The following is a 13,062-nucleotide window of genomic DNA, read 5'->3' on the forward strand; positions in this document are numbered from 1 at the left end:
TTGGTCAGACCTGAACATTCTGAATATGTATGATCAAAAATAAAATGGATTAATAAATGTGGGTCAAAGAGTGTCCATATTGACAAGAGGGAGAACAGTAGCCTACACAGCCACAGATCAGTATGTAGGCCACATGAGAGAAGATAAATGCTCATCTTACCAGGAGCTTTGAGGAGATCCAGCACGCTGCCCTGCTTCAGGGTCTTGGCTGGCTTGAAGGGGCCCTCGAACTCTGCTTTCGTCTCTGCACTAGGTGGACTCTTTACTGCAGATTCAATCAAAACACAATAGACAAGAGTCACAAATTAAAAGTAGTAGAGCCATTAGACCAGAAAACCTCCTCATAGGTTGTGTGACCACTTATGTTAGCTTGCTAACGTTAATTTGCTTACACGAAAACATAGACCATAACTATGACAACAGGTTGGCAGCTATCAAACATATTCGCTAGATGGCAATAGACCATGTCCTTGAAGATGCAGTTGTTCATGAAGAAGCTCAACTTGGAGGTGACTTCTCCATACCTGCCAGGGTGATGGGTGAAGCAGCAGCAGAGTCATTCGACACAGCGAGACCAGTCTTCATAACAGGAGCGCTGAAGGTGAACCCAGACTGGGAAAGACGCACACACATCACAAACATTAATAATAAGACAACCCAGACATCACAGAGGCAATAAACAAAAAAAGACATACAAACAGTGACATCATCAATATCTTTGATTGCAAAGATGCTGAAAATCTCAATAGATGGCACTTACTGTGGGAGAGAAGGATGGAGGGCTGGCAGGTGTTGCCTTGACGATAGGAGAGGCAAAAGTGAAGGGCAACGAGGGAGGAGTAGAGGGCACTGGAGGATCCTACAGGGGACACATAAGAGGGACAAACACACATTCATTAAAGTAAACCATCCCAATGCATCAAGTACCTCTACTACTACGACTACTAGTACTACTAATAAAAGTTAAGTGAACCATTCCAACTTCAAGGGAAAGTAACTTGCTTTCCTCCCATTTCCAGTCAGATAACAGGACAGTCAGATAACAGGCAGTTACAATCTTCAAATTTGCGTCATCTTGGGCACCGATGCAAGTGCAGACGAGTCCTTGCAGCTCTCCCTTGATCTCCTTTGGGATTAAATAAGCCATCTCATACTCCTCAATGAAATCAATTCATTTCAAAATGTTGGAGGAAAAAAAACCTTCTTGCATGTTGTCTATACCCACAGTTAACTGTCCAAATTCGCCAACGGGTTTGAGATTCCACAGAATTCGATTGTTGTAGAATTCTACTGAGCACTAAGTGGTTAAGTCATGGTACACGATTCACATTGAACTAAAGCCACCGAAGATTGATGGCTACAGACAGATTGCGCATAGTAGCAGTATCGCGGTAGTGTACGATGAATCCTTTTGGTTTCGTTTCTGTTTTCTCCGTGAAAGAGGAATTTCCAGTTGCCATGCCTGTGCCCTGCAGCAGTGCGTAAAAAAGCAGCGCTTCCACACCCATAGCCACACCTCTGCTAGGGTCAGAGTACAAACAAGTTCAAATTCGTGTGAACTCAACAGGCACAATGTTCCTACTCAAAGTCAGATATAACATTTGCTTTTGCACCACTATCCATCCCATGACATTACATGACTGCATGCGAAATGGTCAAATTCCTTGATCTTCCATGACTGGAAAAACCTTTACTGAAATTCCATGACATGCCACAAATTCCATGACATGCCACAAATTCCATGACCCATGGGAACCCTGACAGGCCTTACATTGCAAGCAAACCGCTTCCCAGTATTACAGTGTAGTCACTGCATGTCGCATGTGTCTAAAAATGGACAATGTCAGTTTGAAAACCGCACCTTTTACCTGCAAGCCGTTTCCCCAATTTTCTGCCCCAAACTTCACCATCCTATCGCAAGTGACTGCAGTAAGTGTTTAGAAAAAAATCCAATTGGCTGCGTTCAGCACATCAGCATACTGCATACAGCATACTTATGTGACCGCCATGGAAGGGCAGCAGGTTGTGAGGGAAATGTGCAATACAAAGTACACATTGTTCAGTGTTGTGATGATGACGGGCCATCGTAACAAACATGTAAATACTACAAATATGTAAACACATGCAAATACTAGGAATAATAAAAGCCTGCGGACCTATGGTCAAGCATTTTCTCATCAGACAACAAAGGGAAGAAACACAGAATTCTCAGGGCAGAAAAAGGAGGGTCGGTCATGCCAACAAATGGTAAATGCACCCTACTACTGTCCCACACCTGATTTCTGCCAGCATGCTGATAATATCAGGGTTCCCACTCTAATTCGGATATAAAATTCCATGATTTTCCATGACTTTCCAGACCCAAAAAACAGAATTTCCATGACCATTTCGGTAAAAAGAAATGATGTTAAAAAGTTTTTTTTAAAGTGTGAAAACTAAAGATTATCTTCACCCCTAGCCGTCACCGAGCCACCGCCAGACTTCAGTGGGCTCATTGCATTCTAAAAATGTTGCACATCACAGTGCAAAACTTAACCGTCTCTGGCGAAGCGTTGTAGTATAACCAGTAAGAAACAATGTAGTACACCAAACAATTTTTTTTTTTGCTTTTACACAACTGTTAAGAAAATTCCATGATATTCCATGACTGTGCATGCAAAACGGTAAAATTCCATGACTTTCCTTGACTGGAAAAACATGTATGAAATTCCACGATATTCCAGAAATTCCATGACCCATGGGAACCCTGTAATATTTAAGGCCCATACACTCCATAGTAATACTAAGCTTTTGTTTGTTTGCTTTTGCGCCACTGAAGTTGTGGCTTTTCAAGGACCGTCATGTATCAGCAACCCCCACATACAATAAGGCCCTGGAAGGCCTCCAGTCTTAGGGCGCGGTCACACAGACCGCGGATTTTAGAGTAGGAGGCTATTGTTTGTCAATGGAAATGAGCGGATTACGCATCTAATATCAGCGCAAGGCGGGTTGCGGATTCGCCGCCTCTCCGCGCTGGACGGATCGAGCTGAAAAAAGTTCAACTCAAGGCGGAAAACCTGCAGCGGATTTCCAGATGTTCGATAGGAGACCGCCATCAACATTCATATCAGCTTCACTATCCAATGTTAGGAGGGCAAGAAAAGAGCTCGTCTTCTATTCATTTTACATAGATGCATGGACAAAGCATTTTGTGTATGTGTTCACAACATTTAATGACATAACACCATCTATTAGGCTACGTTGCGAGTGACCGTTGAGTTGTTACGTTGCCTAGTCACTGCATTCGAATGGGCAGTGGATCCGCGCTCAGTGTGCTCACTTCTGATTTATCAGCTGAACGCGCATCGCAGATTGTAGGCAGAAATCCACGGTCTGTGTGATCGCGCCCTTAGGCTGTGTCACATTTCTCCCCACTCACTCATCATTTCATTTCATCTTCCACTCTGTTCATAGTGGAGGTCCCACTCCCATTCAAGAGTAAGTTTGAAGGGAGTTTAAGTACTTTCCTTTATTCTCAGCAGTATTGGGACACATCACACTTGTATTGCTGAAACAATGACTGTGACTGTACGTGGGTGGGTGGGCAAGTGCAAATGGTGGTACTGGGGCAGAGCCTTACCTTGGTAGCGGGGGTGTCTTGGGGGGTGGGCGCTGCTTTGGTGGGGGCTGGTGCAGGGGCTGGAGAAGGAGCGGGGACTGTGACAGGAGCTGGCGTGGGGGTGGAGGTGTTGGATGGAGAGGAGAAGCTGAAGGTGGGCAGTGCTCGCGTGCTGATGGGGAGGGAGATGGCGGGCAGGTCAGGCATCTCCGCTACCTGTGACACGCCCCAGGGAGGCACAAAAACACAAGACTGTGATTGGCAAAGGGCGAGAGAAGGCAGGAAAGGATACAGAGCATATTTTGTTAAGAGTGTTTCTCTTATATGTAGAGTAGTTTTATGCAAACATGTTCAATGAACTTCAAACTCCTAATTAATAAAGAAAAGTATCACATGGATGAGTGAACAAGATCATCCTCTACAATCTGAATCGCAGTTGGGAGTGTGTGTGTGTGTGTGTGTGTACGTGCATGCATGCATGCAAGCAAGCGTGTGTTTAAGATCCCCCTGAACTCTTTGCCATAGACTGCAAACAATAAGCAGTGTACACAAACAACATGAATACAACGAATACTGTGTGCAACTGTCTGGGCAACGCAAAACACAAGTGAGGAGAAACGTGCACCAAAGTGTGTGACGGATGCGAATGCTGACCTCGTCGTCTGGTCGTTTGCTCGAGGCCCGTGTGGTGGCCCTCTCCCGCTTCATCTTGCCTCCTCCGGAGCCTGCTGCGCTGGCGCTGACAGCAGGGGTGCTGGACAAGGGGTACGCTGGGGAGCTTGTGCTGCAACAAACATAATGACAGAAATAATCCACCTTTTCAAATTGTACCATTTTTCAGTTCCATCATGAAAAAAAAATATGCCGCAATTCTTGAACTTGTGTAATCGTGCCATCGAGTCTGGGACCACACAACTCATTTTTGCCCAGCCATCATGCATCATATATCAACATAGTTCGGGTGAGATTGAAGTTAGCAAAATACCTTTGAGAGGGGATTGGTGTGGCATCTGGTATTACGGGAGATTTCCTCACAGGCTGAAATGAAAGCATGATTGGAGGTTAGCTGGTGATGAAGAGCGCAAACAAAACACAACTGAAGACAAGTCTACAATGGCCCTGCCGTGGCCTAATGGTAGGGCACTATGCCGGCGACCCAGGTTCGATTCCTGCCCAGATCATTTGCCGAACCTTCCCCATCTGTCTCTGCCTGCTCATTGCCTGCTCCTCTGTAACCGTCCTGTCACAATAGAGGCATAAAAACCCTTAAACATATATTTTAAAAAGAGAAACAAGTCTCCAATGCCATTTGAGCTTCCCATATATATATACAGTATTTTTTAAAGGGAAGTTTCACATGGTCCCTTCACTAGTCGGTTATGGGTGAAACCCATGAATAGCAGTGCGTGATTACGATTGCTTGAGTCTGTTTGGCGTCGACCGTGCAGTTATGCTGAGCCATGTGAAGTTAACTGGATCGTCTGTCTCTATAGCAGGACAAAGGATAGCTAGATCTTGTCATTGCAATAAAATGGCCGAACAAGTCACAAATATCCAACATTTCTGACTTCTGCATGTATTGTACGTAATTGTACAACTGGGGCAGCCGTGGTCTAGTGGTTAGGGAGGTGGAGGGAGGGGGAGGAGGGATTCAAACCTGCAACCCTCGGTCATCCCTACATGTGTTGGCTGAAGTGCCTTTGAACAAAGCAACTGACTCCAAATAGCTCCAGGGACTTTAACCAATGCACCCTGTAAATAACTCAGTCGCTTTGCAAAAAAGCATCTGCCAAGTCTAATGTAATACAGAAGAGCACCATTTTACCGCTTACCCCAAACTGCTTATAGAAAGTGAAATGAAAATCAAGTGTCAGGGTCAAGCTCACGCTTGCAGTGGAGCTGGCAAAAGCACAGGCCTGGAAAGCCCCACTGCAGAGTAAGCCATATCAAAGCTCAGTTGGCTTCAGCCTCCAATCAGATGCAAAACTCTACAACGCAGTGCAGAGACACTTGATTCCACCAAAGATTAACTCATTTGCATGAATGATTATGGGTTCCGTTCTACAAACAGTGTAGGGCAGGCGGAGTAAACTAGTGGACCTAAGGCTAGATGCCGCCAGTTTAAAACTTTTCTGCGGTCCAGCACCCGACTTAAAATTCAACATCTCAATGTTAATGTGGCCCCCAAAACCCAGTGATTTTCCCGTTCGGCTTTCTTGGCACTGATGTTGAATAGCATTGGTGACTTGGTGTAGGGGGAATAAGCTGCAGAGGGTGGTAATGGCAGAACACGACACTATTCATCACACACTCCAGTGGTAGGCTAGTGGTAGACAGTGAGATTCTCTCTCTCTCTCTCTCTTTTTTTAGGGGCTTTTATGCCTTTATTTGACAGGACAGTCGAAGATTGTGACAGGAAGCGAATGGGACAGAGAGACAGGTGAGGATCGGGAAATGACCCCGGCCGGACTCGAACCGGGGTCCCCGTGGGTGGGCATGCAAGCCCAAATGTGGGGGGCTTAGCGCGCTGCGCCACAGCCACCCCCCCTGTAGACAGTGATTCTCAAACTTTGGATCTTGAAAGTATTCCAAGTGGACCTTCAAATCATTTTCTAAAAATGATAGTGTGTACTGCTGTTGACCGTTTTTTTTAATTTATTTTTTTAAATATATATTTTTAGGGCTTTTTTATGCCTTTATTTGATAGGACAGTCTGAGATGGTGACAGGAAGTGAGTGGGACAGAGAGATGGGTTGGGATCGGAAAATGACCCCTGCAGGACTCAAACCGGGGTCCCCGTTGGCATGCAAGCCCAAATGTGGGGGGCTTAGTGCACTGCGCCCCCTGCTGAGCGTTTATTTGAGTTTTAATGGTTATCGCCACAAGTGGGCTGTGAACATCTGAACATTTCAAGTGGGCCCCAAGTTGTGAAACCCTGGGTGGTATGGCAGAACACAACACAATTCATCATCCACTCCAGTGGTAGCTAGACTACATAAGCAGGGGAGGGGTCCTCACCGTGTCCCTAGAGGCCGTCCTCTCCAGTGCCCGATTGATTCCGCCAGGTGTAAGCGAGGGACGGAACAACATGGAGCGGCTCCCGGAGGTGGAGGCGGAGGTGGAGGCAGCTGCCGTGGGCACCACCAGCCTCTTCACCGGCGGCAGAGACACGTCCATCTGGACAAGGACACACACACGACATGCTCATAAGCAGGAGGTTAAGCACATGCGTGCGCACACACACACACACACACACACACACACACACACACACGCATGAGCACAAGCACACACACGCGCGAGCGCACGCACGCACACACAGACACTCTGACACACATGCGCTGCATTAGGTACCATCGCTGTCCTATCTATATCTACTCCTGGGCGAGAGCCCAACGTGTTGAAGAGGACATAAACAATATCAAATTACATCACAGATAGACCACGGCCGCATGCTGTGCATCAAAACATTTCCTCTACACACGTTTGCTATGGTGGTGGTGATTTAAAAGCGCTGTCAGTTGGTGGGCCTGCAATAACCTGGCGAGCGGTACTACATAATCCCTAAAAATATAGCACTTGGAAAAGCATGCGCATGGTTGTGCGTTCTAGAGTGTCCGCCAAACGGCATAACATTTAGGGTGTGTGTGTGTGTGTGTGTGTGTGTGTGTGTGTGTGTGTAAGAGTGAGTTTAGAACTGAGCACCAAGGCTGTGCATTCTGAAGTGCCCACTGACAGCACAAAAACATTTAGGGGAGCGGAGGGTAAGAGAGGACGAAGCAAAGTCTAAAGTGGAAGACCATTTGACAGGCTTTGAAAAAACAGTCATTGTTGAATGCCAAAAAGACAGCTGCCACAGCTGTCTGAGGATACTGGGACTCTTTCAGAGGTGCGCGCGCGCGCACACACACACACAAACGCCACAGGGGCTGAAGGGCCAACAGCTGTTGCAGATGGGGACAGCACAACAGCTACAACGCAGAGGCCAGAACCAGACAGAAACACACACACACAGACACAGATACAGTTACAGACACACCCCCAGACAGCCTTATGCAACACCAGGGCACACACAGTTTGCCAATGGTGGGCAAAGAGAGTGACTAAAATCTGGTTTGGTTATGCCAGTTATACCTTTTTCTTCTTGACCTGGAACGGGGAGGATTCCAAGTCTGTGCGATCCAGTGACTGAGGGGGATAAAAAAGTAGAGAAAGATCTGTTGAACATTTTAAGTCTACAAACAGAACCATGGGTCATCAGCAAGAGCAGAATTATGTGGTTGCACCTCAGAATGGAATTTTATTTAATAACTAACAAAAAACTCACTGATGACAAAGGTGACGATATGGTTGAGGGTATTCTTTTTGCATCCTGTAAGAGAGAGAGAAAAAAAAGTGAATGAGTTGTTTAAGCACTAAACAGACAAGCAGTTCACTGAGCTTGGTGTTACCAAATACGAGAAAAAAAAGTGAATGAGTTGTTTAAGCACTAAACAGACAAGCAGTTCACTGAGCTTGGTGTTACCAAATACACACCAAAGAAGTGCATATCCAGTGAAATTTCAGTTGGTCTGTCTGTACAGTGCCTGTCTGTACAAATGATTCAAGTTGGTCTTTGGCGTGCAGGCTGTCGTGTTGCACAAAACACAACGACTCTTTCAAGTGATGTCAGACACTTCCAATGTAATTGAACCAGGTATTCGTTGCTTTCGGTGGCACAGACATAAATGTAGAAGCCAATGTTGACAATGGAAAATGGCAGTGTTTAATGCCTGCTTCGCTTCAAAATGGAACTCGTTTGACAACTGTGAAAAAAGACTAATACATGGAGACTGAGAGGAGAGAAGAGAGTAAAGGAGAGGAGAGGAGAGGAGAGGAGCGACTCACGGCAAGTGGGCTGGACATGCGCTCCAAGGACTGCAGGATGCGTCGGGCGGTGGCACTAGTGACGCCACAGGGCTGTGCTCCGGCCGGCTTGGCCTTGATCTGTCTCCTCACCGGGACCTGGGAGGAGGAGGAGGCAGAAGAGGAGGAAGAGGAGGTGGCAGAAGAGGAGGAAGAGGAGGTGGCAGAAGAGGAGGAAGAGGAGAAAAAGGAAAAGGGGGCTAAGACCTTTTTCATGCTACGGCATGTTCACAACATTGATAAAGGTGTAAGACCAAAACAGTGTATAAAGTTACTGGGAAATGGTCAGAGAGGTCAATAGTAGTAGTAGTAGTATTATTCTGTATCTGTACCTGATAAGGTGTGCTTGGGCGAGAGCGTGTGCTGCGGGTGGCCGAGGCGCCTCCGTAGGTGGTCTTGCCTGGGTAGTAGGGGGAGTCACCCAGCTGACTGGAGTTCAGCACTGAAGCATTCATCGAAGTAGACTGGGGAAGCACAAGAGGAAAGCGGGCATGTCAATCAACGGACGCAACAACACTCATTACTCATCTCAACAGAAAATAATTTGTAAAATGCCATTTGAAACGTCACATAAAAAAACTCAACCAATAAATGATAAACTAATAAAAATGGAAAGCAACGACTCTGAATAGTGATGACCTTGAAGAAGACATCAAAACATTGCTTCAGTGGGCTGATGGAAAACACTTTAAACAACTAGACTGCCTGTGCAGTCGCCTTCGACTGCTTAAGGTATATCCCCGAAACGCAACGCTTCCAGTCCCCCATCATTCCTACCACTCCCATCCACCTTTTCATACGTATATGATAAATACAAAATATTAAAGAAATATATTTAATATCTATACATAGATCAATGACGTGCATAGGCTTGAAACCAAATGACTATTGTGAAAATGAAGCAAAAAATGGGGCAAATGGTAACACTGTTTTAATGGTTCACTATTACAGTGAATATACCACATTAGGTACAGTGTAATAACCATGTAACAATATTTAATACCATGTAATACCAGTGTAACACCATGTACCAATTTGTACTACATCATGTATTTTTGTGTAAGTGGTACATGGTATTGCATATTATTACACTGGTATTACACTAGTATTACATGGTATTAAATATTGTACACTGGTTATTACACTGTACCTGGTATTGCATATTGTTACACTGGTATTACACTAGTATTACATGGTATTAAATATTGTTACACTGTACCTAATATGGTAGATTCACTGAAATGGTGAACTGTTAAAATAAGGTAGTACCGGGCCAATCAATCCACCCAGTCAGAAGTTATGGGCCAAATAAAAATTCCGCCATTTTGAAACTGTTGACCTCCAAACTCAAGTCAGTTCATGAACCTACCCTAGAGCATTAACACACCAAATCTGGGACAAATCCATCCGACTGGTCAGAAGTTATGAGCCAAACAAAAATTCGGCCATCTTGAATTCAGCCATCTTGAAAGTGTTGGCCTCCAAACTCGAATAAGTTCATGAACCTACCCTAGAGCATTAACACACCAAATCTGGGAGAAATCCATCCACCCAGTCAGAAGTTATGGGCCAAACAAAAATTCGGCCATCTTGAATTCAGCCATCTTGAAAGTGTTGACCTCCAAACTCGAATCAGTTTATGAACCTGCCCTAGAGCATTCATCCAAAAAATCTGGGACAAATCCAAACATCCGTTCAAAAGTTATCGCGTTAACACGAAAGACCTTACGCGGCGGCGGACGCGGCGCACGCAAAACCATTACATCCCCAACGCTCCGCGTTTCGGGGATATAATAATATGTTTACAGCACTTAATAGATTTAGTACATATTTAAATAATATGTAAAGCGAAGAGAAAAATAGAAAAATGAATTTAAGACCATCTCTAAACATTGCTTCAATGTTAGTTTGGTGCAGAAACAAAACCCCCCTCCCCCAATCACACCACTGCATAAAACCTGAAACACTTTCCCCAGTAAAACATGGAAGACTCACCAAAGTGGAGTTTCCGAAGACGGACAGGTTGAAGGCGGGCTTCTTGAGTCCCGTCTGGGCCGCGTGCTGGTGCGAGCCTGAGTGGGTGCGATCTGTCTCTGGGGACCAAAGCAGCGGGGCAGGCTTTGAGGTGGGCACGTCTGCAACAAGAACCAAGGCCTAGGCTGGAGATCTGGACTCAACTGACATAGGGCTGTACTGAACTGTACCAATATGGGACTACAACACCATCAATAGGGTACTGGCACAGGGCTCTTTGCTAATATGAGCCTACAACACCATGTTGCACTATCAACACAGTGTTAGACTGGATGGATACTTTACCGCACTGTACACCATGAGGGCCTACAGCACCATAACTGTACTAGCAGAACTGCACTGCTTTAATCACTGGGTTGCATGTTAGTTTATCACTTGTTGCTGTCTGCATCACTACTTGCTGTATGGTGTACATCACCATATTGCACTAGCTGTACAAGTGTATTGCTTTGCTTCAGGAGCTAGCAGTACACAGAGAAAGTAGGTTAAGCTCTTCAACTTGGATATATACTAGGCCTATGCTCCTGTGTTTCTACAACAGAGGTTTTGAAAGCGCTGCACGTCGAATTTCTAAAAAGGTGCATAGTGAAGAATCATACATGGGACCCTATTAACATCTATGAAATGAACCTTGTGACCCTGTTACACCAAAAAACACTGGCTAATTAGTGTTTTCCATATAAAGGTTTTAGTTTCACATGACGTGTTTTTGTTGCTTCTGGCACTGTAATTTCCACCTAGCACATGTATTTGGCTTCTACATCATCCACACTTGGTCTGGGTGTGCTGAGGCCCCTCCCCATTCATGGCCTTGCATCTCCCAGGTCGAGTCCAGCCCTGGTCATGTCCTCCATCTTTCCCTCCCCCTCATTTCCTGTCCTATTCCTCATTGTGTCCGCCATAGTAAAAGCCAAAAATGAATAAAATGAATAAAAGCCAAAAATGAAAATGAAAAAAAAATTAAAATTCAAAAATTAACAAAAAAGTGCCGTACCTTTGTCGGAGGCGCGTGAGGAGAACCCGCTGGTGGTGGAGATGTTGTCATCGTCGTGCTGCGAGCTGTTGTCCTTGATCTCCTTCACCAGGGAGAATCCCGACGTGGAGGCCCCGCCAGCACTGACAAAGGGACTTCCGAAGGGCCCCGCAGCCGAAGTGGAGGCTCCGGCCAGAGGGAAAGGGCTGCCGAAGGGGCCCCCGGCCGCCGAGGATGTGGAGGGCTGGGGGAAGAGGGAGCTGGAGCCCCCCAGGCCAAGTCCAGCTGAAGCCACCGCCGAGCTGTCCAGGGAGGCGAAGTGGAGGTGGGAGCGGTTGAGGGGGGGCCGCGACAGCACATCGTTGAAGTTCAGCGATGCGCGGCTCGTTGAAGGTTCTGGAAATTTCAGGAAAGTTATATTGCCTATTGAGTGGACAGCTCTCTCTCTTTTTAACAACAGATTTTGTTTGTTTTTTTTGACGTGATTTCATGCGAGTGGGAGTAATAAGGAGTTAATAATACACTGGGAAAGCTTTTCCAGCGTTGTTGCTGAGCCATAGATCACACAGCAGGAAAGGGGTCAGAGCATCTGTCTATTATATTTGAACGATCAGGGGAGTGTGAGTATGACACAGCTATAGCTTGGATCGGGCCATAAATATAGAACACTAGAGGACGAGTTGACTATGTATTTTGTACCGGAACGAATGACCCGATGTGATTGCCAACTACTGCTGCCCACTAGCACTGTGTGTGTGTGCGTGTGTGCGCGTAGCTGTTCCAAGTGAGCATGGCTCTGTAACATACTGTTTATTTGTTACTGGTGCTGTTTTTTGTGAGTGAACCATAACGCTGTCAAAGTGTGTGTGGGCGTGTGTGTGTGTGTGTGTGTGTGTGTGTGTGTGTGCGTATGGCTGTTCAGGTGAGGACAAGTGTGACGTGACGTACATTTGTTACTGGTGCCGAGTGTGTGACGTACTTTTGTTCGTGGTGATGGGCTGAGGCAAGCATGTGTGCGCTCCTGTGTGTGTGCAAGGTGGTTCAGATGAGTTTCAGGCGGTTCAGGTGAGTGCGAGGAGTGTTTGTGTGCGTATTTGACATCAGGTGCTCATGGTACTGGTGCTGGGCCCAGCAGAGTGACCCATAATGATCAAACAAAAGGGTAGTTCCTCGCGCTTCTGCTTTATCATCTGGTGCATCGACGGGAGAGAGGCAGGAAATATTCACTTGAAGGACAACACCGGAGCAGCACAGATTTAATTCTTTGTGTTTTTTATTCAAGGGCACAACATGACTAACGTTTCGATGGTTGGACCATCTTCATCAGAGTCCATGAGTGGAATGGCTCTTCTCTCCATTCCACTCATGGACTCTGATGAAGATGGTCCAACCATCGAAACGTTAGTCATGTTGTGCCCTTGAATTAAAAACACAAAGAATTAAATCTGTGCTGCTTCGGTGCTGTCCTTCAAGTGACCCATAATGATGTTGGTGTGTGTGTGTGTGCGTGTGTGTGTGCTTGACTGAGATATGCTGTACACACATTGCTGGT

At 45.9% G+C, this 13,062-nt stretch overlaps 1 protein-coding gene across 3 annotated transcripts in view; it reads right to left on the minus strand.

The window, feature by feature from the left end:
- The window catches only part of nup153 (nucleoporin 153), a 38,698-nt gene that overhangs the window by 8,021 nt on the left and 17,615 nt on the right, over nt 1-13,062 (minus strand). For 2 of the 3 annotated variants that reach the window (XM_063185205.1, XM_063185204.1), the window contains exons 3-15: nt 11,532-11,906; nt 10,499-10,638; nt 8,836-8,967; nt 8,486-8,602; nt 7,926-7,970; nt 7,733-7,786; nt 6,617-6,775; nt 4,584-4,636; nt 4,253-4,382; nt 3,620-3,814; nt 761-859; nt 525-612; nt 161-265 (exon numbers count right to left, since the gene is read on the minus strand). In XM_063185205.1, the coding sequence (XP_063041275.1) occupies nt 161-265; nt 525-612; nt 761-859; nt 3,620-3,814; nt 4,253-4,382; nt 4,584-4,636; nt 6,617-6,775; nt 7,733-7,786; nt 7,926-7,970; nt 8,486-8,602; nt 8,836-8,967; nt 10,499-10,638; nt 11,532-11,906 (1,692 nt within the window). The remainder of the gene's footprint in view (nt 1-160; nt 266-524; nt 613-760; nt 860-3,619; nt 3,815-4,252; nt 4,383-4,583; nt 4,637-6,616; nt 6,776-7,732; nt 7,787-7,925; nt 7,971-8,485; nt 8,603-8,835; nt 8,968-10,498; nt 10,639-11,531; nt 11,907-13,062) is intronic. The other variant, XM_063185206.1, reaches the window with a different exon arrangement.

Source organism: Engraulis encrasicolus, chromosome 20 (assembly GCF_034702125.1).
Source record: "Engraulis encrasicolus isolate BLACKSEA-1 chromosome 20, IST_EnEncr_1.0, whole genome shotgun sequence".
Classification (NCBI taxonomy): domain Eukaryota; kingdom Metazoa; phylum Chordata; class Actinopteri; order Clupeiformes; family Engraulidae; genus Engraulis; species Engraulis encrasicolus.